The following is a 27,820-nucleotide window of genomic DNA, read 5'->3' as shown; positions in this document are numbered from 1 at the left end:
TACCAGCGACTGATTGGCTTCATGCGTAGCTGGTAATGTAAACTGCCACTGTTTCTGTCCAGATGAAACCTGAGCGTCTAACTTTAAGAGAACTGTTAACACTTTTTAGTTACAAAAAATAGTTTTATCCCAATAAATTAACACTGTTTGTTATAACATGTACAATTCTATGCTGGCAGCTCCACATAAGTGGCTAACCTGATAGTAAAGTGTCCCAGGCTTATCAGTGCTGATATTAGAATTTAACTTGAAGCTAAAGGGCTGACTGTATTACCCAGTAATGATTGTGTTATCTATTAATGATCTCTCAGCTTGTTGACCTCCTACCTTCCTTTTAAACAGAGGCGTAACTTACAGCAGTTGCAATATTTGACAAAGGTCATTTGTTTTGTTTTATTGCAGGTATAAAAAGCCTGAATTTTGAACTACAGTCAATGTTCTACACACATGATAATGTTCAACCGACAAAGTTTTCTTATCATAAATGAAAGCAAGAAGTCAGCACTCGTCTCATTTGGAAGTGAAGAATTCTGATGAGGAAGTTGAGCATCTGGAAGTTTTTAAGGTTTAAAATAGTATAAATGTGTTCCAGGGAACTGATTCCTTCCTAGTTTTTGTTGTTTTCATTTCAAACTGGTAAAATAACATCACGCATATCAACTCATTTGTCACAATCTCCTTTACATAAGATTTGTCAAACAAATGTAGTCAAACTAATGCAGCCCCTCACTGCTTACTTAGATGGCACAAAGGAAAAGCGCATGACCTCTGATCACCACAGATATGCTGCACTTGACGTAGATATGACGTACTTTAAATGAAACTAATTAATCCACTGCATGTCTGTCTTTGTAGCGCTGTTTGAGCATTCTCCTTTAGAAAAGTACGTGAATAAAGATTATATCAGTAATAAAAGCGACTGATTGGCTTCACGTGTAGCTGGTAATATGAACGTCCATCCTTTCTGAAAAGAATCGTCCGATTTAATATCGGCTGTTCCAAATAAGTGTCTAATCTGATGGTAAAATTGATATTTATTAGTATCTGAGAATCCTTTTTTTTTTTTTTTTAAAACAACCTTAATTTTGACTGTGTTATTGAACTGCTGATGGCTGTGAGCAGGAGACATGGAGATATTATGGATCTACGCTGATGGCAAAAAGAGTTAATAGAGGTGTGATGGAAAAAGTACACTGAGGTTGGGGGCACACACACACACACACACTCTTAAGCGGACACATGCTTTTAGATGTGTTGTTGTTCACACTCACATATGCTCTGACACGTCTATATTCGTGTCATGCAGAAATGCGACCTCTTTTTGCTGTCGTTCTTTGATACTGTGAAGCACAATCTGTGGGTTTCTGACCCACACGGAAACAACAATATAAATTAGCTTGCAAAACATAAAGCTGCACTTAGGTGGTAGAAGTGGTCGTAAATAACTGCATGTATGCAATCGTGCTGTGCACAGTTCGCTTAAGAAAATATCTGCTTTTTCTGGTGTTGTACACATGCAACCTGCACGAGATGGATCTGAGCTGGGGTGAAACAGGTGGAAGCTTCCTCTTCAACAAAGGACCCACTACCTGTTTCCCAGCAACACTCACTTTCATGATGTCTTTGCTCTTTATCTGAATATCTAAAAAGAGGCTTCCCAGTACGGAATACCTGAAACACAAAAAGTAGGAATAACAGCAGCCGTTCACATCTCTGACATCAACCATAACATCTCAACGAAGCTCACTCAACTTCTTGCAGAGGCTTTTGCTAACAAGCATTGATTCTTAGTTTCAAGATTACCGCAGTCATTAGCAGATGCTTACTGAGCTGTTTATTCCACTGAGGCTCTGCTATGAAGGATCTTGCTCTGTGGTCGCCTGGGTCAAGCCAACCCGCTCGACTTAATCACACCAGAAACATACAAGCTTGTTTCTTTTTTTTTTGATAAGTATTGCTCGTGACCTGTGAGGACGTTTGGCATATTAAATTGAGAAGCGCAGTTGTTCTCCGATCACAGGGCCGCGCGTCTGATCAGAAACTTGTTGTGACACATGTATTCAAAATTTCCTTTCTCGTCTTATTTCCTGTCACAAGCTGCTTCCCCTTTTTTGTTTGTCCTTTTCCCTGACTGAGGTACAGCTTGTGCTGACTCTGCAGGTCGTCATTATCAAGCTGCCATCACTGTTTTTTGTCAGTGAAGGATTGTATTTTTCATTAATCAGCAAATGATTTCTTGCATCTGCACTTGGCTGTTGAGCTCTTTAATACGCACTCATGCTTTCAGATTACCTCCGAATGTGTCTTAGCATTGTCTTGCTGAAGTAAGAAAGCACTTCCCCGACGAACATTTCCCAATAATAGGATATGTTGGATTAAAAGCTGGAGTGATCATCGCACAACTTTCGCTCCCCAACTCCTGTTCCGCAGTAATACATCTCTTACATTAAAACGTGCATGTACTCTTCTGTTTGAATAATGGTCCTTTGACTGATATATTTGGAAGCTAACATTGACTGATATTAGCTATTTGCTATCAGTATTGGCAAAAAATATCACGTGGGAGAAACGCCTTTCAGCCTGGTCGTGGTGTTGATGATGTTTGCCTACCAGAGGAAACTCTACTCTCCTTCGTGTTGCCAACACATTTAGAAAGCTGAATGTCAACCTCAGTCTGAAGCTTTCGGTCAATCGGACTCGAGTTTTAAGCATAAAATAAAAGATTGTACTGAGATGCCTTATGACAGAGGATGTATTTAAAACATACTTTTAAACCGTTCTGGCTATTGCTGCTTATCTATGAGCAATTTGACTTGATGAGAAACAGGAACTGTGTGTGTTTGTGTATTCAAAGTGATGTGTGTTACATTTGAATGTCCATAATTTGCTCTTAAAGACTCATTGACTGGGCATGAAGTTGGAGGAAAGCCCCGACTGTTATGTACCCCTCACTGTTTCAGGCACATAATGCTGCATTTATCCAAAAAGAGAGAGGCTGGCTGTGTGTATAAACGATCCAGTTTATCTATCGGTGTGTGTGTGTGTGTGTGTGTGTGTGTGTGTGTGTGTGTGTTCAGACCGAATTGCAATTCAACCAGATGGACTGTCTCGCCATTGTCAGCTTAATTCAAGAATTTGTTGTCGCGTTGTCAGTTCAAAACTTTCTTTGTGCCTTAACGGGAAACTTCATTTGCAGCGAATCAATGAACACAATGCACACTCACTCAATAACATATACATGAATGCGACACATTAAAATGAACAATGGAGGTGGGTTGACCTTCGTCAAAGCGAGAGTTGCTATATGCAGAAAACTCATCATGTTAAGAATGCACTCATTTCACCCCACTGAATCACGTTTTGTCTCCTACATTGTCCCCCTCCTACTCGCGCTAATTAATCTCATTAAAGAAGTCCACCCACCCCTCTTACTTCACTCTTCACACATGAGTCCTTTCTGCCACGAACCTTTTTAAGGTTAAAGGAATGTTGTTTTCCTTCTTGGTTGCTGGGGAGCAGAAGCTTTTCCTTCTGCATTTAATACAGCTGGTTGATTGAAACAGAAGTGATCCAGGAAATGAACCTTATTCTTCTCCTCGTGCCAGAAAATGTAAAATGTAAGCAATGCAAAGGAGCAGGAAATTGAATGAGCAGTGAAGTGGAGGGCTGCTGGTGTGTTTCAGAGGTGAAACTTTGCAGCACACTGTTGTCAGCAAGCATAAGTCACAGGCTTTGGTTTGTGAACTGTTGTCAGCGTATAGAGTTCAGTGGGCTGCGAGTACGTCGACTAAAGAAGGTAATTCAACTTCTCTGATGGTTTTATTTGAATGATTTATCATACAGTGGGTTTCCAACTGGGGTAGCTGTAGAGGTTCTCATATCAGCGAGGCTATAGACTGGCTTTAACTCTAAGTGAGGCTCAGTTCATGAAACCTCCGGGCATAAATAGTCAGATGGGACGCAGATGGCAAACAAAAAAGAACTGGGAGCAACAAATGTTATTATTAAACTAAGAATAGAGTCAGAAGCAGGTGTTTGGTTTTGGGAACAGGTAGCTCGAGCTGATGGATGATTTAGAAATCGCAAATCCCAGAGGACGGTCATCCAGGGTTTAATCAGATTTGGCTGCTTATCCCAGCCCAGCAAATGTACTGAAAAATGATATCTGGTGATGTCACGATAGAAACATCCAGTCCATCCACGGAGAGAGCTGAGAGAAAAAATCTATTTTGTTCATGGTCACCCGTCGGAGAATGTTTCTTTTAAAGGTAAAGTTGGATATTGTACTTGTGGATATACGCAGAATAGTGTTTAATTACATAATTATATATGTTCCAACAAGCTGATACATAAAATTAGAAGTGGGTTTGGGGATTTTCGGAAGCCGCCATGTTCACCCACTGTGTTTCTATACAGTTGCTGGGAATGGCATCTCCCTTCTCACTAACTGCATTTTACAAAGTGGAGGAGAAAAGGAGTCATGGGTGTTCACGTGCTGTGGAGAGACATCGAAATTCATGCCTGAACCTCCAGTTTCAAGATATGAAGGATCAAGTTGAGGTTTTATCGTCCAATCGGCAAAGGGACGCTACTGGCTAACTGTATGCCAGCTATCGTTAGGCTCGAGCGTTCTAAAAATCAAACTTTCTGCTGAGCAAAACTACCAATTCTCAGTTTTCAGTTTCAGTGGCTTTTATGTATGCAAAACGGCACACATGCAACTATACAACAGCTCGATTTGCAGGAACTTGGACTTCATTTGTTTATCAGGCGTGAGCAGTGCATCTGTGCCTAAATATACTTCACGTGAGTTTTCTGCCGGTCAGTCGAGTATCTCTAATTTATGCTCTCAGCACTGCCTGCAGCATCTGTCCCAAAGCAGCTACGCCTTCACAGAAACTAGTCTGATGGTTACTTAAGAAAATGACCAAATTTCCAGTGTTATTTTTGTCTGCTTTAGTTGCCTGTGTGTGCGTGATTACATGTTCTCCCATCTTAGTTAGGGGTAAGGCGCTAGCTGAGTGTCACATTCACCCACTGCCTGTATCATTAACAGGTTGTCTTGCAGAGTATAATGAGCTGCCAGTCACCTCTCCCTCCTTTCACTTTTCTCTCCAGAGGCAGGTGGAGAAGCCTGATGGACCGTTTGCTTATTTGCTTATTTTATTTTTTAAATTTGTCTCCCGTCACTCAGGGTTGTACCCAAGTGACATTCTGCGTCTATCAACGAGGGGCTATATTTACCTCAACAGAAAGGGTTTTCAGGACTTATCAGTGGCAGGTCATCACTTCTGGATTGTGGTGGCTTGTGGGCACAAATTGCACATGCTTGTTTTATTCTCTCTCAGTAATTTGGCATTAAAAATATAGCACCCAACGTGTGTTGCCAGGATTGGCTGGATATATCATTTGCCTATGTTCTTGCTTCTGCGTGCAATCTATGCAAAGCTGATGTTTTACGGTGGAGTTAGGAACCCAAAAACCCTCAAACAAAACATTTTTTTATGTTGCTCCAGCGAACAGACGCACACTTACAATTCATGTCACAGTTTCACGAGATTAAAGCTTTCAATGTACAGTCACGAATAGCAAAATCTATTTTGTAGTTATTAATTAGCCTGTGCTCAAAAAACAACCACAAAACAACAAAAACATTAAAGTTCTTGCGAGACCAGACTTACATGGGTTCGTGAAACTGTCGGTGCTCCAGCACAGGGAATGCTTGAGAGAAGTGAGTTTCATCTTCCCTCTTCTAATGCAATCACTCCATTAAAGCAGGAAAAAGGCAGAGAGAGAGTGAGATCATTTGCATTTCAAAATAAAATGTTCCACTTGCCTTCAATCAAGCAAAGCAAGGCAGAAGCCTTAAGTGGTTCATCAAACCCCTGACAGCCATCTGCTCCAGTTTGATTTTGTAGAATGAGCCAAAAAAGAAGCAGCAGCCAAGTAGATGTAGAGCTAGTGTTTGTTTTTAATCTGTGTATGTCCTTATATATGACAGGGCTTAGCTTTTTGTTAAGTATATATGTGCTTGTGGGAATGTTGCCATCTCTGCAATGATTCCCCCTCTCGAGTTCCTTACTAGTCAGCTTTTGGCTGCATCGCTGTTGTGACGTTATCCCTACACTGAGAGTAGATGCTCATTCAACACTGTGATGTTTGAAGAATTTAGTTTCTCCAAATGAAGATGTCACAAACGGTGAAAGGGCGGAGACAAACTAGGGCAATTTTAAAAGGTCAGCACCGGTCTTTATGTGGACAATAGTTTAAAGAAGGAAAGCTGTGCCACCTCCATCTGCCGACAGAATAAAACTCGATTTCGTTGCCTAGGTGTGATGAGGCCCGAGTCACATGGCAAAATATTAGTTGACATATTTCGATAAAGATGTGTAAAACAAAGTTATTTCCCTTCGTCATGGCGCTCCGGAGTGCAAACTCGAACCAGGTGACCTGGCTGTTTCCACTGAGCTCATGCACAACAGCTGTATTCATACCTTCATGTTGTGACTTGACCAGGTTTTCAGTCTTCAATAAGTCATTTCCAGGTTCATGTAGAGGTCTAGAGTGAAAATGTAGCAGAAACTCTTTGTGAATTTGGAGCTAATCTGACACATCATCATGATCTGCTGCTACTTGGTTTCAAGCCGATGACTGAACCAGTCATAATTTCCTTCCTTGCAATATATTATTATCATTTGACTTTGTTTGCACATTACCTATTAATAAAATGTGTTCCAGGAGCACTCGCACCTTGGAGTTCATTGTTGTGTTGTCTGGTGATTTGTCAGGGTAACGATAATGAAAAATGTGCCATGTTGAGTTGATGTGCTGAATGGCTTCGCAGGGAGCTCTGAGGATTTAGCTGCTGATGTGTTAAGCTTTGCAAACCTTTTTTTTTTTTTTCTCTCTTTTGCCCCGGCCGCCATGGGAAGCAGAAACTAGTGGAGACTTTATGTTTAAAGGCCTGAAACAGAGCTGAAAGAGGAAGACAGAGGTGGTAGAGGATGGAAGGAAGGAGAATGACAATGAGGTATCAGCTGGGGGAACTTTAAAAATGTTCATAGTAGTTGGTGTGTGTGTGTGTGTGTGTGTGTGTGTGTGTGTGTGTGTGTGTGTGTGTGTGTGTGCGCGCTCTCATCTCTGGGAAGAGTAGCATGAGCGCTAGCAGGCGAAGGAGCACGGCACAAAAGCACATCCAGCTGACAAGAAGCTCAGGTTGCCTGACATTTTCCTCACACACACACACACACACACACACACACACACACACACACACACACACACACACACACACACCGTTCTGCCTCTACATTCCTGACCTTTCCAGTTGGTGCTTTTGGGCTGACGAAAGGGAAGAAGGGGTCGTCAGAGATAAGAGCACTTGAGATGCAAGTCGGTTTGCTCCTCTCTCCAGATGGTCAAGGTGGACGCTGGCAGGGAAACGTGAGCCAGATGTAGAGCTAAAAGGATTGAATGGATGCTTGTCCTCACGTCTGCTGCTACAAGAAAATTGGGGGGAAAAAAGAGGCATCGAGAAAGAACATGTTTTTTTTTTTTTAATATGATAGAACAACAGCACGACATGAGAAATATCAGTGGGTAAATAATGAAGCGCTCATATTCTAATCGGGTATTATCGTTGCAACACCAAAGTTTGCAAAAGTGATAACGTGAAAACAAGGTGACGTAGGAGCTTCATATTGATACCAGAGGCTCAACTATTAAAAATCTTGGACCAGGTCCAATCTCGGTGCTTGACCTCGAGATCGGAGTACGTTTTCTGAAAATCTTGTGAAAGTGATAACTAGAGAACCAGGTGCTGTGGGATTTTGAAATTGATACCATAGGTATGCCTACTTAGCAGGCTGAGGGGTAGCACTGGCAGTTCACCAGTAATTTTCAGGGCAGGTGACCAGCTCCTTACACACAGAGGTGCCATCCAGCAGAAGTATGTGCAAAACACTTAACTGTTGCTCTGGAGGGTTGGAGCCTGCGCACTTCTTATTCAGGTGAAATCAAATCACCAAAATCCGCTCAAAGAAGAAACTGATGCACCTCAGAGGCCTCGTCGTGGGCGACCGTGGCTCAGGGGGTTGGGAATCGCATCTGTAACCGGAAGGTCGCCGGTTCGATCCCTGGGCTCTGTCCTGGTCGTTGTGTCCCTGGGCAAGACACTTTACCCTACTTGCCTACTGGTGTTGGCCAGAGGGGCCGATGGCGCGATATGGCAGCCTCGCTTCTGTCAGTCTGCCCCAGGGCAGCTGTGGCTACAACCGTAGCTGCCTCCACCAGTGTGTGAATGTGAGAGTGAATGAATAGTGGTATTGTAAAGCACTTTGGGTGCCTTGAAAAGCGCTATATAAATCCAATCCATTATTATTATTGTCGAATGTGACGCTTCTATGGCAACACCGCTGGAGGCGGATCTGAGGTGTCATAAGTGTGGCTCTTGAGTTGCACCAGTGTCTTGCAAGGTCTTTTCTCTTGTTTCACAAGCTTTTCTCGTGGTTTGCTTTCTTTTCTTTTTCCCCTCTTTCCGTTTCCCAGCTCACAGAATGGCAACATGTCAGCAGTATTTTGCAATTGTAAGTACAGTGGCAATAGGTGGGATGTCCATTGTCACTATTCACGAATCAGGAAGTTTCTGGAAGTGGAAATGGATCAAAGGTCAGTGCATTTTTTTCAGAAATCTGCCCAACCTTTTAGAGCCACTGTTGAATCGGCATAATTAGGAACAGAGCACAGCGCTCGTGGTGCTGTTGGAAGTATCACAAAAGCCTCGAGCTAGTTCCCTGGCTGTTTTCTTTAAAACGATCCTTTTCATTCTTGGATGGTTCACAGAGAGGTTAAAGCGGGACTTTAATCCACAGGGCGGTCATGGATCAGGGAAAAGGCAGTGGAACTCTGTTTTAAGAACTCATATAACATATATGAGTTCTTAAAACAGAGTTCCACTGACATTTTTACTGTGGCGTAGTGCTTCTTCCAGACTCTGCTTCCCTGTGCGGTTCCTAAAATTAACTGCCTAAATGTCAAGCCTGAATATGAAAGAGGGTGTGGCGTTAAGAACGGTGTGTTGGCGAGATAACTGCAACGGACAAAGAGCCGAAGTCTCTTTTAACCAAATCGTGCTCTCTAGTGCAGGAAAGCGGTGTGGGGGTTTTCCTCCTGCCGCGATGATACGCGGTCAACTTTCCAAATACACACACGGAACCCAGAAGCTTTGAATTCCCACCGTGCACGGCGCACTTCCTGAACTGTGCCTGTAACAGATAAGTGAGCTGCGGCGTGCACACACAGGCCTTGTGGTTGCAGTTGGCACTGGTCTTGCTACAAGTCTGCACAATGCATCAACCTCCCACCCTTCATGTGCTCAGGCCTACGTTATAGATGTGCCAAATTGTGCCAAACTCAATCGGACACTTGCTCTCTCACATGTGCGACAGCAACTGCTGATCAATCTGTCACTCTGCTTGAAAACTGTGCCTCAGGCTGGAAAAAGAACCGTGGTAAGGGTGAGAGACAGGAAACAAAGGTTTTTTTCTTATTTTTACCCCGGGGTTGCACAAGGTGAGGCATCTGGTTATGGTATGAGTCAACAAATGGGTTAAGCTGGCAGGCTTACACTCTCTCATATGTATCGACAGTTTCATATAAATACGGGGGGATGACTGCACTTTAAAGCAATTTAAAGCTCGTGTCAACTTTTACAAGCAACTTTTTCAAAGCTGTGCATGACAAATGAAAAGCTTTCAAAGAAATCTGGGGGTTTTAATTACAGGTGCCCAGCCGAACAAGAGAAGGACATTTTTTATTATTATTATTATTATTATTATTATTATTATTATTATTATAATAATATAAGTCTCAAATGACCAACTGAGTGGAATCTGGGGGGAAAAATCCTGATGAGGATTTCATTTGGTTTTAAAATGTTGCCAGCTGTTCACCGCTGTGACAGAGCTGTGTCTGTGCAGCACTCTGACAACCATTAGCTGGAAAATTGCTCTGAATGTAAACAAGTCCAGATTTGCAGCTTTGTAGTGGCTCCAGCAACAGTTTAGTCACTGTTTGTGTGCAGAATTGTGCTTTATCCAGCAGTGAAGATGAGCCCGTATACGTCCAGTGTAGTGTTTAAAGTGACATTTAGACTTAAACTACAGTCCTTTTCTGCAAACTGCTAATATCAGAATCTATTTTACTAGGGCTGAACGATTATGGAAAATAATCTAATTGCGATTTTTTTGCCCCAATATTGCGATTGCGATGCGATATGCGATTATTTTTTAAGGTCTTTGTCTTCTGTATTATTAAACAAAGACAAGCAATACATCATATAGTATGGCCAATACTATATTACATTAATTTTAAACTGTTCTCTCCTGGAAGACAGACCTCTGTTATGATGACATGAGGTGATGCATGAATTGATGACTGACATTTTTATTTAACTTCTTCAATCACAACAGTATATTTGAACATACACAATAGTTTATTTTTAGCTTACAAACATCTGAGCATAAAGTGCTGACAAGGAACCCTGGTGTAAACATTAAAATGAAAGTCAGTACAATGTGCAGATTGCAGAAATATACATAAAAAAAAATCAGTGGCTTTACCACACTCAGTTTTTCGACATCTGTGAACTACTAGACAGTCATTCAATTAAAAAATAATATTAAATAAATAAAACTAATAAATAAAAAATACACACATCTTACTGATCTCTGCAGTCAGTAACATTACACATAAAGTGCAAACATAATAGCAATTGTATAAACACACACACAAACACGCCTTTAAAGTTTAAAGGCGTGAAACTGGACGGTCTAGCCTTCTGAATCAGAAGGCTAGTTCTGATTAGCGTCACCGCTGTCTCGGTGGAGTTTTAATAAACTCGGCCGTCTGCTTCTTGCTATCTAAAATATAACCAGACACTGGTGTAAATTCTCGACTGTCTCATACTTCTGTTTAATAAGTTTTCTGTTTGACGTTTAGTCAGCTGTGTGAAAACCAAGGAGGAACCCACCCGGGGGATTAATAAAGTTTTATTTTATCTAATCTAATAACTTTAATCTCAGCCAAACCGATTTACTCACAAACAAACAAAACACTGAAAAAAGCCCAACAATAACATTTTTAGGTTGTCTAAGTGACTTATATATTACGTTTAACCCGAGCAGCGAAACTCCGCGGTGATCTGAAAATGATGTGCCGGGAGTTGTGCCGTTCTCGGCCGCATCAGTAATCCTCGAGCTCCCGGCTAGCTGTCGAGCTGGTGGGTAGCAGACGCCTCTGAAAACGTCGAAGCACTTTTGCAAATATGGGATATCTTGATAAACCGAGCAGATATTTGATGTTTACACAACTACTTTCTCGCCTGAAAATATGTTAAAAGTTTATTTTGTGACCCAGAAAGATTAGTATGAGTAATTTTAAAACTTAGTAGCGGCCGCCATTGCTGGAAACTGGAGTTTGGCTGGGCCGCGCTATGAATTCTGGGATATGGTAGTAATTTGGACAGCCTTATAATCGCAGCCTTTGCGGTTAGAAAATTGCACTTGATCATGTCGCGATATTATCGCAAATGCGATATATCGTTCAGCCCTATATTTTACACTCGTCTTAGTTGACTCATTTTTTCCGCTATTTGTTTCTCTCTCTGTATTTGACCATTTTATTGTTGTGCTTATATCACCGTGGAGATGGATGAGTTTATATTTTCAAAGCATCAACCTCCCACCCTTCATGTGCTCAGGCCTACGTTATAGATGTGGACAGTGCTAATAGCTAAAATATACTTTCACTATGCCGATGCTTAGGTTGGTCAGCCAAGTCGAGCAACATATTAATCACCTTTGAAACCACCTTTGATTATCTGCAGGATTTATGTTGCCAGCAAGGAATTTACTGGCAACATAGAAACAGTTTGGCATACAGACTTTACAGTAAAGTATTGCCAACTGTTGGTTTGCAGTATTATTCATTTCTTACTGTAAAGTGTGTATGTGTGGCTGTCACAGCACTTATTTATACATTAACTCCCTTTTTTCCTGGGGAGTGACAGTATTCTACTTACTCAACTTATTAGCAACTAGCTGATCTATGGATATTGGTGTGTGTGTGTGTGTGTGTGTGTGTGTGTGTATATAATGGCTAATAAATGGAAAATTAAGGAAAAAAAACACCCTTGAGCCATGTTAGGCATACCGGCAAGAGTGTTTGGATCCCCACAAACACAAAAACAGCTGATTACAGAGCAATCAGAAAGAGGATAAACAAGGAAGCCTAACAAATGATGGCAAATCTGTTTATCTTCCTTGTCCCTAATTTTAAATAATCAGAGATTGCCACTGTATCAGTTTTTAAAGTCCTATATGTAACATTTCTGCCTGTGTGCTAATCACTCACTTGTTGGCTTTTTAGTTGATGAAGGTTAGGAGGCGGCTGTGGGAGCAGATGCTCCTCCTGTTTATCCCAGACAAACTGAATCTCTTATATATGTACTTTATAACACAAGACAGAATCCACCAAAGCCCTTAAATGAAGAATTTGTGAGTCTGACAGGAAGTCACATCTCATCTATAACCCGTGTCACGCTGCACATCTCACCTTTTTTACACCCTCCTGCGGTCCCCCCTTTTCAGGAAATGCTCACGAAGGTTTTAAGTACGTCTGAAGGCACGCGAAGGACCGGTACAGATGCCAAGTGCTCTTCTTTTTTTCTTCTTTTTTTTTTTAAAGACTTTTTCACTGCTTGTGCTCTTGAACTGAGCCTGATAGAGCGTAAGGACTGATAGCAGCTTTCTACTTTTTCGTTTTCACACAGCTGACAGTGATCACCTGATCCTCTTTCATCTTTGTGGGCATCTCACTTCCTTTCCCCCCCCCCCAAATCTCTTTCTTGCTCCATTTTTCTCATGCACCAGTCTACCTCACCGTCTGCTCCCCTGTCACTTGCTGTGTTTACACATATTTTAATAATTTGATTAGAACCAGCGGGGTAATATTGCAACTGTCAGATAAACCCCTTAAGAGTTATCTTACTCGCATTAAGGTTGTAATCGCAGAAGCAGAACTCGATTAACCCAGCTGGATTACTCAAATTCCTCTTGGCACCTATACAGCTTAGCGAGTTCCTTCTGTGGGGGAAAAAAAAACTGTCATTGCTAACAGCGATGGGAAAGAAAAACAGTATTTTGCACGGTGGCAGAAAAACAGGCCTATTTTTAAGGCTGCGAGTGACTGCAGTTGTGTTAACATCTGGTGAGAGAAGCAGCAAAGAAATTACACCATGTTGGACTTTTTTGGTTTAGCTGTTTTATCATCCAGCTGCTGTGATATTATTTTTAAAAAATGCCTATTTTGAACGTGTATATCCACCTTAGCTAATGTATGTGCTCGCAAACGTGCCCACTGTTTCAACTGTGTCCCCCTCAAAACGAGTTCCTCGACCTGGCTCTCCTCCTCCCTGTGATCTAAATCACACATGACCTCTGGCTTTATTTTGTTCAGCTCTGCCGTTGCTTTCCTCCCCCACATCTCTTTCTCGGCTTCTCTCGCTTCCTTCCCTCGCTCACATCTGAAGCCGCATAGCGTCCTGCTGCACCACTTCTAGCGCTAATCTTCCTCTTTCCTCGCCCTCATGCTTTCGCTTCAAACTGCTTCCGTTTCTCCCTCTACGTGCTTCTTTTTTTTTCTTTATCTCATTCCTGTCCCTGATCAGGCTTTCTCAAACGAGCTGCTTTCGTTAGCCTCTGTCATGCAAGACAGGGGGGAAAAGTTTAATTGAGCAACGCCTGCCCCCCCCAAAATATTGGATGTTGATTTGGCTGCTTTTTAAACCGATGTGGCCTTTTTCAGTTATGCATAATGCAGCAGAACGCTCTCTGGGTCCATCGGGCCTGATTCTTTGCGTTCAGCTATTACCACCTGCCCCGTGGACTAATGCAAAGACCCATCAGGCTTAACTGGAGCTGAAATGGAGGCTTTCTAATGGGCTCCATCTTCCTGTTTCCATAATAACAATGTTAGCTGTGCAGACAATAGCAGCGTGTCAGTGAATTTTCCAGCCTTGTTGTTGTTGGGCTTTTTGGGTTTTTTTTTTCTTTTCCTTTCTTTGGGTGTTGACCTACTTCAGTTAATCCCAGCTCTGTGCACACGCCTGCAATGTTAGGCTCAATTTACAAGTAAGCAATTTTAAAGGCTGCTGTCTTGACGCTTCGCTTTAAGATGGCGGGAAAAAGCTGAAGGCGTGTGGCGAGTAGGAGAGCGAGATGGTGATCGAGGAAAACCCGCTGGTTTTCTCCCACGATGGGACCTGTTGTGTTCTCCAAGTCGAGCCCGTGCACACACAGATCCACTTGCTCTCCAGCATCCGCCCCCCCAAACAATAATAATCACGTCGGTATTTCAGGCAGAAAGCCGAGCGACAGGCAATGGGTCTCAGACCAGGCTGCGTGGGGACGAGGGGGAGGAGGGGAAGGTGGGAAAAACCTGACAGGAGATTTGGTGTTTTAATTCTGTCTCGCCTATAATCACACGCCTTGGGGATAAGCCTTGCTGCAAGCCAGACATCTTTGTTTGTTGTCAAGCTGATTTGCGGAGCCCTGTCGTTATCGCACCGATATTATACAAAAACATTAGCGTGAGTCAGCTTAGCCCGCCCTGCAATCACGACGCGCGGCGGTAACGGGCCGGCAGCAGCCTAGATCTCGCAGTTGGCCTTTTAACCTCTAATAGAATGGAAGCGAGTGGGCGCGGATAACAAAAGACGGGGTGGATGCTGCAAGTGACTAAAGGGGTGAATCACTGCAGCGAGAACTGCTTTTTAAGAGAGCGGCGGTCGTTGGTGACGCCGCACAGTGAAGCACGGCGATGTGGGAGGTTAGAGGAAACTGAGAAGAAGTGACAGATTTAGCAAGTCGGAACTGGTGGGAACTAAGGTGATGGTAACGCCTAGAAATACAAAGTTTGTATAGTGAACCTTCTTCTCTGTGCGCCAAGCTGCTCAGACGCTTCAGTGACCTCTTCAGCCCGAGGTTCACACTCTCAATATTCCCCTCACTCCTTCAGCAGGTCATTGTTTTCCTGGGAGAAACCAAACTATTTATCTCCTTTTTAGTGCTTTGAAGCCAGCACTAGCTGTGGCATTGTGTTTGTAGGATTTTGCTTTTATCACAAAGAAAGGTCTAACCTGAAGGTCACAGTGACGTCTGATCTGCCTCCTCGTAAATGTGATATGTCGTCAGTACCTGAAGGGTACATGTAGCTGTCTGTTCTATTCTAATTCTGGATAGACGAACTGTAGAGCGAAATAAAAATAGATTTGATCTTCGAATAAGTTTTTGAAGAGGAAATTCTTTTGATGGACGATTTGTAAACTGCAGTTTTCAGATAACAGGACTTCGCAGGCACAGTCTGCCTGGCTAAAGACCGCCGACACAGTAACACGTGTCCTTGATCCAACACAGCTGATTTAAAAGGCTAAATGACCTCCTCAACATGTCTTGAAGTTCTCCAGAGGCTGGTAATGAACTAATCATTTGATTCAGGTGTGTTGACCCAGGGTGCGATCTACAACCTGCAGGACGCCGGCCTTTGAGGCCTGGAGTGTCTCTAGGTCACCAATAGGCAGACTGCAGTCCGGATCTGAACCCAGATGCTGTTTGTTACATACTCAGATCTGTTAGTGGGCATTGATGGTCTGTTTGTGTTTTACTCTGAGCAACTTTTCTCATATTTACGGTAAGGTTAATCTTAGCAGCCTTTTCCTGTCTTTACGATAGTCAGTGTATGTACACGGGAGTCGCACAGATCCGTCGTCTGTGTGATTCTGATGTTAAATTGTACTTGACAGCCATTAAACGTAACTTGAACACTGCTGATCTAAGCCGTATGAAGTACAGTTGTTACCACGATCACGTCTGTTACTGAAAATAAATGGCCCCGTATTAAATCAGCGTTTCGCACAGCTTGACAGATTTTCTGACAGCATCTGAATCATTCCAGGCTACAGGAACATGTGACCTTTACAAGTGTGACCGGAGGAAGTGCGAGGAGGACAGAACGCCATTACAGTCAGAGCCACATCCTCGACAGGAATGAGACGTTTGTAGAAACGGAGCGAAAGAACCTTAAAAACAGAGGAAAATGTTTCGGCATGGCTGAGGGGCTCTACGAGATCACAACCTGTCTCTGTAAACCGCCGGGGTCGGATGGTCCTAGCTGAGAAATCCATTAAGAGAAAGCTGAAATGAATAGAAGGAAAGACGTGCGTGAGAAGAGACTGAATCAGGGGGAATCTGCGAGGGGGGAAAGGGAGAGTTCAGCCGAGCGATGCTTGATTGTCCCTGAGGTGGATTCACTGTGCACTTATTCCAGTTACAAACAGAAAAGAGGATCTACAAGTATACAGAAGTACAACACACATTAATAACACTGAAACAATATACAGTGCCATGTACTTCCTTAGATTAATAATAACAAATTTCTAGTGTAAACTTCCTCCAGTGGTTCAAAACAAAGGAAAGAGCGGTGCAGCGTGGGCTGTGGGGGGCGGGGGAAACACGGCTCTTCTGTTTCTGATGAGCTTTTACTGATGCGATCAACTGAAACCTTAGTTTTGTTTTTTTCAGTCTCCCACATGACAGATCTTTGTTACACATGACTGTATTTGAAGGATGGATGCAACTACCAGGTCCTAAAAGGGCCTTAACACGGAGTTCTTTTTAATGGCCAGCAGGGGGCAAACATCTGGTTTCCAAAAGGCAGCTGGTTGTATGGGAAACGTCAACTTTGGCTACGCTTTTCCTGATGACTTTGTGATCTTGGTTGTCATGTTCAGGTTTGATTTAACAGACTTTGATGTTTATCACGTTCTGCCAAGGGGGTCGTGTTTCTGGTGGCGTTATTCTGTCTGTAAACATCATAGTTTTGAATGAATGTAGAGCGGAGTCGTGTTAACAATGCCTTCAAATTTAGCTTAGGTCTTCCATCAAGGTCTTCAAGGATCACTTGATGGTTTATTAGTCAGAAATTGACAAATGGCCTTAAAAATAAAGGCTTGTATATCATGTCACATTTGACCTCTGACGTCTTCACGTTTCTTACTGTTGTTTGTATTGACAACATATAGGAATATAAATAACTATGATTTTGTTACAACCATTTAAATATGTACAGCATAATATTTAAAATGTTCCTTTTTTTTTTTTTTTTTATACAAAATGAAAAAAATAACTTTGTTTATTCCCCCCCCTTTTTTTTTTTTTTTTTTTTTTTTTTGGAGGAGCAAGTATTTGGGCAGAGAACGTCTCTCTGAAAGGAACCAATGAGTTATGTTATAGGAAATGTGGGATCCAGCGTTTTCAGATCTTGAACCATACAGTGGAGCCAAAATCGACTTGAATCCTTGTTTCAACTTTAAAGATAAGGAAGGGTTGCTGCATGAAAGGAGTGGAAATGTATCTATAACTTAATCGCGATTCATTCAGATTTAGCAGCTGCTTCCTTTTTTAAACAAATTGCGTTTCTTTGTTTTTTACACGTGTAGTTGAAAAGCAGGAGGCGGTTTTGTGCTGTTTCTCCTTCAGTAAAAATAGTTTTGTCCCAAACCTCTACTGTGGGGATGGCCACTGCAAAGATGCACAATCGACTGAGCTACCATAACCTCAGGGACACATGCTTTGTTATGATGAACTCAGATTATCCATAAATGTTGAGTCAAGAGCATTTTATAAATATTCTAGGTAAAAGATGTCCTTTTACTTTGTGGGCAAAGTAATGCTCACTTTGATCTTAAGTGGTCCGGACCAGCCCTGAGATATCTTCATATAAGAAAAAGACATGCAGTCTCAACAGTATGTCTCAGATTTTTCCCATCTGTTAAATAAATGCTGCTGTATTAAAGGAAATAAATGTTTTGCATGACTGTTTGGGCTTAAATTGTAAGAAATAAATGTGTAAAATTACAGAAAAAGTATTTCTTTTAGCTCCTTGCCGAGAGAGCGCTGTAATTATAAAAACAGAACGTTTCTGTTCATTTGCAGAAAATGGTCTTTTTCATGTGTGGACACATTTGTTTAAAAAAGGTGAATAGATAAACAATTAAACAATAGAAAAGTTCCTGGTTTTTGTTTTTTTTGGGGTTTTTTGGTTGTTTTTTTTGTTTGTTTTTCCACTAAGATATAACTGTGGTGTAATATGAATGACTCTGGGTTAACGCTTTATCGCCAGGAAAAACTGCAAAACCGTTTTAAATACATAAAAAAAATAATCCAAAAATTGATGCCCTCCTTCACATTATTCAAATCTGTCCAGTGGGCCGGATTAGAGTCTTGGCGGGGCCGATTCTGGACCCCGAACCTTATGTTTGACACCCCTGCTCTAGATGGCTTTAAGGCTGAAGCAGGCAGGCCTTACCCAGTTCAACACATTCTCTGGATTCAGAAGGACTTCATTCAGTGAAACGCGCTGAGCTGCTGCTCACAGCTGTATGGCCTCCAGAGAGTTGGCGGTAGATGGGGAGAAATGGTGAGATGTACCGTAGAACACTCGTCTCCACCTTCATTACTGAAGGTAAACAGCAGAGGATCGAGAAAAAGACCTCACAGACCGTTACAGTGCTGAATTATAGATGAGATCGGAGGAATAGAGGCACTCTGCAGGCTTTTCCCATCCTCTCACCTCAATCCGTGCTCAGTCACGCACGCATGCATGCACGTTCACGTCTGCTGCACCTGAAGCGGCAATTCTTATCACTCACCTATCAGGTCCCCTCAGAGGCAGCACGCATTCACACCGCAGCTCGCTTCCCAATATTCATGTCCACCTAAACCCCAGCTCCATCATAACATGCAGTCGGCACATGCACACAACCTTTCTGAGGCTCTCACTGGGCTTGCATTATTGAAATCCATTTAGCACTCTGGCTTTCTCCTGAAGTCTCGCTCACCAAAGCAGTGACCCGTGAGCCGAGAGGAGACGAGTGGGATTTCCTGATTCTGCTGCCAAAGAGACGAGCGAAGAGGGGCTGCATTTAGCTACCTGCCAGCGTGTGCCTATGTAGGAAGTTTGAACGAGGAACGAAGTATAATGTATGGCAATATGGGTGAAGCAGTTTCCAAATATTAACCATTTTTAACCACAAGTGTACAAAAGTGGCAAAATCACCCATACGGAAAAGAAATAGTAAAAACTTACATGATTTACTCATGAAAGTGGCCACTTTCGCATTACTTTCATATATTGTTTTAGGAAGTATCCAAAACATACAAGTTTCATTATATAATTTTTCAAGGGATCTTATATCTGTTTTCACACTTATATGCTTTTCATACAAGTTTCACACAAGACAGATACAAACTTTATAAGATTTATACATATCTTTCCCATATGGGTAAGTATGCTGAAAGTCATTTGTGGTGATCGAAACCTGTGTTAAGCTAACCAATGGGAGCTATTAAAAATAGTTTTTGGTTTCCATGACGCACATGGATGTTTTCAATACCACAGTCAACCTCAAAACTGATATGGACTCACATAGTGTGATGGTGACGAACTTCAGGTTTTACGACCTTGTGATAATCTCATGATTCAGTTTTATGATCCCACCTACCCTGAAATGATGCTCCGGATGGCTGTTAAGCCAGATGGTTTGTTACGCAGAACTATGATTCTTGGAAAATGGCAGGCAATTCCACAAAATGATGATCCATAAGTAACATCTTTGTCCATCGACCGTTAGCTCGGAGCAATTGAATCAAGCAAGAGATCGAGGTAGAGCGCTCTGCGTTTTGGTCCAGGATTCGTGTTTTATTTGTAAATGTAAGAGGAACTGGCAGAAAGCCACTTTGTCGGAGAGGTGACTCTACTGGCCAGCAGTCCCTCACTGGTCTAGACAACACTTTTTAAGCACAATCTGGAGCTGCAGGTGAGCTGTGTTCCAGAAGGGCTTCAGAGCTCATTTTTTTGGAGTCGCTGTGCAGAAAGTACAAAAACTGGCGTTTACAGCACGAGTACAACACGTACTATTATGCTTCATGTGTAGACTGAAATGGATCGAGTTAAGACAAGGGCGTATCTGCACCATCAGATTACCTGCAGCGTGCATTTGAAACAACTTGTGCAAAGAGAAGTACTTTTCTCAGATTCTGCTCTTGCACATGAAAACTGTGCCTTTCATCTAAAATTAGAGACTCAAAGCAACGAAATGACTGAGCAACAGCTTCAGTCATTCCCCGTGCATCAAGTGAGTAAAGAAATGCAAAAGTATTGACTTAAACCTTGGACTTGCTCAGAATCCCTCTAGTGCAGGACACTTGTTTGCTAATGGAGGAGCTACCTGTACGATAGGCGCCTCAGCAGGCATTAAAAGCAGGATCAAGAGAAGCTGTGATCAGCGGTGCGCGGCGACAGATTTACTGCGATACTCTAGGAGTAAGAGTGAGGCCAATAAAACTTTATGGGTGCTGTTTCATTTTAAAACTCTTCCATTTAGGAAGAAGTCGCTGCCTGATGCTTGAAAATCCACATCATTACAAGTATTTTTACTATTCTGTTTCAGTTTTTCTGCCATTACTCCCACTGATAATGTGGTCACAAGACTTAAAACAGGACTGTCTTGATAGCTCGAGCATTCCTTATGTGAATCTGCTTGGTGTCATTTTCAGCATCTTGATAATCCCCCGTCCACCCACATGATACTGATGCACTATTTTGATACTGACAGCTCTTCAGCCAATAACTTTGTATTGCAAATATTGCCCAAGGACACAATTAAGAAGTTTGGCAATTCCAGTTCGGCGCAATTAGGTGTTTGTTTTTTGTGAGAAGCACGTCTGCGGCTGACAGTTGAGACCCTTAACTAAAGACCCTCTGATTGGGCTGTGCTTCTGATTGTTTGGTTGGGAGCTGGTCTCACTAACTGCTGCACCCAAGGTGCTTTGTTTTGTTTTGATGTCTCCCCAGAGAGCTTGTTAGGTGAGGCCAGCAGACTGCTCAGAGACTTAGTGTGGTGCTGAATAAGCTGAGAAATTCTTTGTTGTCCAGATGAGACAATGCGAGAGACTTTCCCATGTGGAAAAATATTTGTGTGCCTGTGCGTCTGTGTGTGTGATCAAAGATAAGAAAAGTGGATTTCGAGGCTGCACACACACACCGCAGAAAGCCTGTGAGCCTTTCGGAGAATCTGGATCTCATTTATCATTCGACCTATGAAATATTTTGCTGATGTGGTAACATTTTCATAGCCACTTGTCCATGTTTGTTCAGGGTTCACACAAGTCCAGCTCTTGATCTGTTTGAGTACGGAAACAATCATGTGTGTAAAACGGTCTTTAGTGTGTGATTCATGCAATTTTGTCATTGTTTTTAAGTGGCGATGGGAAGTGTAATGAGCAAGTCTAATGCAAGAATGAGGCGTCTAAACACTGTTTGGACGGGCGAGAATGTTAACAGTTGTTTGAATGGCTTAATTGATGTGCAGAACTGTGACAGAAGTCTTGAGCCAGCTCACATTTTTTTATAATTTGCTTCTAAGGAGTCAGACTTTGGGTTTTTGAAGGTCTTTCAAAGTGATTCCTAAAGAGCTATTAGCTTAAAAACTTGGCACAGTGTGCAGCATGTCCTTAAAAAAATAGAGGAAACTGGACGATGCACGAAGACTTCTAAAGCACAGTGGAGGCTCTGTCATGGTTTTTGGCTGCATTTCAGTCAGTGGTGTTGGGCATCTTTTCAAATTGATGGAATACAGATGCACCGTGCAATTCCATCGAGAAAGCATCTGTTTGGAAACGGCTTTTCAGTATGACGCTGCCAGTAGTGAAACACTCGGTGTCCCATTGCGTGTTTTTCTATCAATCATAGATTGGCCTCCCATGAGCTCAGCAGTTTAATTTCATGTTGACAAGAACAGAAGAAAGCTTTGAATGTCCTTCGAACAGCCTGCAGAACTATCCTGTTCTTGAAGAACACTTAAGGAAATGAAAAGAAAGCTGCCTAAGAGAGTTCAGACTGTTGAAGAATGAAGATGGTCATAACAAATATTTTCTCAGAGTATAAAGAAATGAGAGGTAGCTCTAGACTTGTGCACAATACTGCATTTTGAGAGGTATTTCAAATATTTACAAAGCCAGAATGCTCAGACAAAAGCGTCTACGGTAATGTTCAAACACAAACGGCACAAAGCGCCTCACTGATCCTCGCTTCGCGTACTACACAAAGGGTGCGTTTGTCATCGGGCAAAATAATTTTGTGTACTTGAATTCTCATAAATCAGACTGAGTAACACTGTTGATCTTTAGTTACACTATTGCACTGATGAAGTCTGTCCTCAGACATCCAGACGGGACTGTGTAAACACAGAGTTCTCCACAGAGCACTTCTGTGGGTCAGTGGGTGTCACAGGACTTGTTTTGTTTCTTTTACTTTTTTGCCATAGTGACACGCATACTACGTATAATTAAGATTAGTTTACAGGGGGAATTCCTCCTCCTCCTCCCAGCACACAGACCTCATATCTGCAACTGTTTATCTCTTGGCTTGGCTTTCAAGCAGCACAAACCAAATGTTTGTGCTGCTTTCGTCAGCCGGCAGTTTGGGTTTTTCTAAACCTTTTAGGTGTTACTCTTAAAAACATCCCACAGAGCTCCATTAAAGAGAGAAAATTAGAGATTCCAAAAGTTAAATTTTACAAAGTGTGAAATTTACACAGGCGGTGTTACAGGGAGGAGCTACGTTCTCTCCACCTTCACTGTTATCAGATTGTCGTCTGATAAATGTTTTGGCTGAAGTTTCCCTTTTCCTTCACTTCAGCACGTTCTGGTTGCAGTGAATTCTCCCCAGTTTTCCCAGTGAGCAGTGTTTTCCCACTCACGCCTTAAAGACATTCAGACAAGTTTAGCTGAAGCATGTGACTTTTTCTCTTCTTGGCTTTGTTTTTATGCTTTTTTTTTTTCTTTGTCTTAACTTCAGCATTTTTTCTGTTGCTGGAAGCGTCTTACATTGACAGATATAACCTCTTTAACTAGTCACGAGTGTTATGGTGACCCGCAATAAGATATTTTAATAATATAAGAAATTTACATATATATTAATGAATTGCTTTTATAATATTTAAACCCTCTTATCTTGAGGCACCACTGACTATTTAAAAAATATATATTTTTCTGGTTTGTGGTAAACACAAACCAGAAAGATTATTTTTCAGGTCATTAAAAGTAGAATTACATGTGTTACAGGTGGACAGACTCTGTGCCCTGTAAGCTTCAACCTTTTGCATTGCACTATCTGACAGGCGGCACCTCCGGGGCAAGGAAGGTTGCAACAGCAGACTGACAGCGAGCGCTGGCATGAGCACACTGGAATAAGTTCTGCACTGATGTCTTGGCTTAGAGGTACCAGGGCATCCACGAATCTGCACAAAATCCCGGCACGATGCGGGCGGTTGCTGTGTTTGTAAGTGCTTTTGTATATGGATTGGTGGTGGGCTGTGCAAACTGGTGATGGGCTAAATCAGTACAAACGTTCTTTCTGTGATTTCTCTGTGAAATGAAATGTAAAATAAAATATCCCTAAAAGCAGAGATGTGAGCTCTTAAATGAAGGTAGCTGTTAGTCTCTTAGTGAATTAACCTCTCTTCATAGCTCGGATCCAGTGATGTTGCTAGAATCGTACAGTATGGTTGTGCTCGCTCTGTTTGTTAAAATGAAACCTCGTCAGATTAGTGGAAAGGAGTGCCTGTTGATGTCAGCTCTGTGTTATACGTCTTGTCCTGTTGCAGCACCTTCTTCTCAGACAATGAAAGCCACAGCAGCAGGATGTGAAATCCTCACACTCACTCCTCATCCACACACACTGAAAAGCTCAGATAATGGTGCAAAACCATTTTTCTTGTTTTCACTAATACTGCCTGAAGCTCTGGCTTCAGTGCTCCAAACACTTCAGACAGCTTTTGTTTTTCTCTAATGTTTGGGCTTGGTCTGCACACCCCACCCACCGACCTGCCCTTTATATCTTTTGTCTGCGAAGAGCAGCCGGGCTTGCAAAGCGGCCTAAAAGGAAGGTAAAATGGCTCGTGTCAGACGGTGGATAAAAGTAAGAGGAGTAACAGCACGACATTTATATAGTCGTCATTTCAATTTCTTTTATTTGCAAGTTGAAGCTATGCAAAGGTTGTCATTGTAGGCAAAACTGAAGTCTAGACTCGTGCTGGGACACAAGGTCAACAAGTGCTGGTGCAGAAAAGATTCAAGAGATGCCTTCTTGCCCCTAAAGTCTTTAGTCATTATTCAGATGCTAATTGAATCAGTTCCAAGAGGCCAGAGTGTCTAGGCAAAAAAACACAATACAAAAAAACCCGAGACACACCTTATCCACACACACTGTTAACTTTAATGTTCGCTTCCTGCCTGCAGTCCTCTTGAGTCTTGACTCTGCTGATGCCACCCAGGACGATTAGTGTGCGTTAAGCCGACTCTTTATCTGGTCATCTGCGAATCTTCAAGTGGAATCTGTGCTCATGTGAAACCAAAGTGCTCAAAAAAGGAGGAAAGAAATCATGTTTACTTCCCTCTCTGTAACTGCTTCTTTCAATTTCTGTGTGTGTGTGTGTGTGTGTGTGTGTGTGTGTGTGTGTGTGTGTGTGTGTGTGTGTGTGTGTGTGTTTGGTGGGGGGGCTTTCAGTCCTCACTTCCTCCTTTCTTGCATTTCGTTTCATGTCAAGTTGTGTGGGAAACGGAGACGAGCTGAACGGGGAGAGGGAGTGAATGTGAAGGGGAATTAGAGATGATAAATAAAGTCGGGAATTGAAAGGGTTTGGAGGGAGGATGTGGAGCGGCGGCGCTTCAGTAATAAACCAAGCAGCACCAGCTTTGACCTCATCATATGCCTGCTTTACCTTTGACCTCTTCCCCCTTTCTCCACCCGTAGGCCCAATTCACTGAGATCTTTTGTGCTGTCATCTAAAATGGGAAAAGACAGTAGTTGCGTATTTCTCCGAGTTTCTGCAGTATCGGGGCTCGTTAACGCCGCGATGTGCCGGAGGATACTTTCTCACAGCATTCCCCCAAAACGGCACCGACGTCTTATTTGAGGATCGCTTTTATCTTCTTGTTGTTGGGCTGGAAGTTACTCGTTACAGTCTCATGTGAACTTTTAGTTAGCAGCGTATTTCATTAACCTGGTGTCGCTGCGATTAAGTTTGAGGAGAATTGTGTTCATTAGCATGCAAATTGAAAAGGTGCGGCGCTTGTTATCTGTTATTTACTATTAAATTATGAATTTTTTTTAACTTTTGCGGCTCTGCATTCAGTTACTTGAATTAAATAATCCTTTTTTGTGTTCTGTCATGTACACTTAAACTGATATGTGGCAGGTGGAAAGGCTGTTTGTACCTGGTATTAACCCGCGATCCGTAGATGCTTATCTGCACTCTAATATCCAATTTGTCAGTGTAAACGCTAACATGCCAAACTGCCCCCTCTGATGGGACATTTCAAGATTTTGACCTTCTCAGTATTTTTGTGGATGGGGCTGAATGGAAGGCTCTGTAGTGTCATGTTTTTCCCTTCATATGAGCCTCTGTGCAAGCTGGAGATCAGATTGTGTCATGTGACCGCGGCAGGGAGATAACTTGTTGCTATAATTTTGTGCTTCTTGTTGTGAAACAGTGGTGCAGACTGCAATTGAGCTCTATTGTTGTTTGAGCCCTTTGCAAACCTCACAATGACAAGCTCTTTGTTTGTGTCGCTTGCTTTATTTCATATTTAATGATTATTCCAGTCATCTATAATCTCACCCACTTAAGATCGAAGTGGGCTGTGTGCGGCCTGCGGTGTCACACCCAGAGGTTTAAGAAACCTTCTAGGATTGCAGAAGCTCTGTTTGTGCCGTAGACGGCGACAACATTAACCTGCTCTGCAACAGGTTAGAGCTGCAGCATGGGTTACCATGGCGATGCACCCTGGTAACAACCTCGAGTTAATGCAGAAGTTACCTGGATATTTTTTTTTTTTTTTATTTAATGCTAAGCTGCTTGCAAACACCTTAGCAGCTTTTTGAAACACAAAGTTTCCAACTTTAACCTGACTGTTGGAAAAAAGTTCTTCAATCATTGTCCTCCTCATTTGAGTAAAACAAATCTGCATCCCACGACATCACATCCTCTCGTCCGCCCAGCTGGACCTCACTTCTTCCTGCTCCTCTTCACATTCGTTTCACATCCAGTGGAAGAGCTGTGCTGAGCAAGCTTCAAGTTCATTTCATGCACTGCTGGGAAATGTCTTTCTTTTCCTTCCTCAGTACTTTATCCCTTATTCATCTGAGCTTAACATTTTCTGGCCAACACTATTTTTTAAAGACTGGCTTAAATGTAAGAATAAATTTTGCCGTGTAAGCACGGGCCGTCACCGTTACTCGACTGAGAAATCCTGCTTCAGAGCTGCTTTTTTGGCTCAAACATGGAAATCTGGGTGAAATGCTTAATATCAAGTGGACGTGGACATAAAGGAGTGTGTTTGAACTTGAAAGCAACTTTTCTGTTATGCTTTGTAGCTTTGGACGTCATAATCATCCATTAGTAGGGACACTTTCTTATTTTTGTTCTCATCTCATCCATATTAGGAAAATCGTCCATTAGCAGCTACGTCAGGATTATTAATGATACACACTGGATGCCTGGTTGTTTGTGTGTGTTAATTAAAAAAGAAGAAAAAAGCTACAGGATTGAAATTAATTCACGTTAACTCTGCACGATTATCAGCATGAATTATCCACAGTTCACTGGACTGAGTGAGGCCAAAGCGCTGCCGTGAAGAAGCCTGTTGGGGTTTGTTTTTTTAAATTTGAGCTCCACTTTGGTCTTTGTTGACATTTATGGCTCTTTAGCTGCTAAATAAGCAGTTTTTATTTCCGCTATTTTCTGTTCTGTTTGAAAAGTGTTTTTTTTTTTCTCTCCCATATTTTACTCTTTGGAAACACATCTCGTCAAATCATGCACAATCCTTTTAAGCGAACCTCAATGTACAAAGACCACGGATCCCCAAGATTGTTTTTGTTTTTTTTCTATATCTTTATACTACAAGCATTCAGCTAAGGGAAGAAAGGGCTCTAAGATGACTCCACAAAGTGAACATTGGCAAGTGTGTGTAATATTAGAGGGAGAAAAGGCAGGTTTGTGGCTCTGTTTTTATCTTGAAAGCTTGTTGCTTCTCATGACTTGTGCCTCACCGGTGGAGGTAAATGGTGCACTGATGTCTCTTCCTTTTCCATTTGTTCCAGGATGAAAATGCGGCGGCACAGGGTGTTCTTGCTGTGCACGGTGGGCCTGTGTGTCATCTCCTTCCTCCACTACTACAAGGCCCTCCATTACGTCTCCCTGCTGCGGGAGCTCTCGGCTCCATACCCCAACATCAAGTCCTTCATCATGGTGACCGGCTTCTTCTGGAGGGAGAAGGGTATGGCCACCACCCCGCTCAGCCCAGCTTCTCCTGAAGAGGCCCCCCCTCTACCCGGTCTCCGGCAGTCAGATGCCAAAGCTAGAGGCGTGCCGGGTCTCGGGGGAGGAGGCGGAGGGCAAGGATTTGGCCCAGGGATCCCAGAGGCCATAGCTGGAGGTGGAGATGAGGAGATGAGGCAACGAGAGGAGCCAGCACCACCACATCCCTGGGAGAAACCAAAGGAAAACCAGCTGGGAGACGCAGCAAATGAGGTAAGATGGGTAAACCCGAACGCAACAGCGCGGTGTCGAACGCCTCACAATTTACACCTTCAGACAAATTTATGTTTATGTATTTCAAGCTTTCAGCTCAAACTCCCACAC

General features: G+C 42.5%; 1 protein-coding gene across 7 annotated transcripts in view; it reads left to right on the top strand.

The window, feature by feature from the left end:
• The window catches only part of mgat3b (beta-1,4-mannosyl-glycoprotein 4-beta-N-acetylglucosaminyltransferase b), a 64,088-nt gene that overhangs the window by 20,217 nt on the left and 16,051 nt on the right, over window positions 1-27,820 (top strand). For 3 of the 7 annotated variants that reach the window (XM_082535070.1, XM_082535072.1, XM_082535073.1), the window contains exons 2-3: window positions 23,297-23,457; window positions 27,280-27,709. In XM_082535070.1, coding sequence (XP_082391196.1) covers window positions 23,297-23,457; window positions 27,280-27,709 — 591 coding nt within the window. Of the gene's footprint in view, window positions 1-3,781; window positions 3,797-23,240; window positions 23,458-27,279; window positions 27,710-27,820 lie in introns of those variants that run through there. The other 4 variants (XM_082535075.1, XM_082535076.1, XM_082535074.1 and 1 more) reach the window with 3 other exon arrangements.

Source organism: Aulonocara stuartgranti (assembly GCF_965226115.1).
Source record: "Aulonocara stuartgranti genome assembly, chromosome: 6".
In the NCBI taxonomy this organism is placed as follows: Eukaryota; Metazoa; Chordata; class Actinopteri; order Cichliformes; family Cichlidae; genus Aulonocara; species Aulonocara stuartgranti.
Note: the sequence above shows the minus strand (reverse complement) of the source record. Positions and strands in the feature narration are given on the sequence as shown.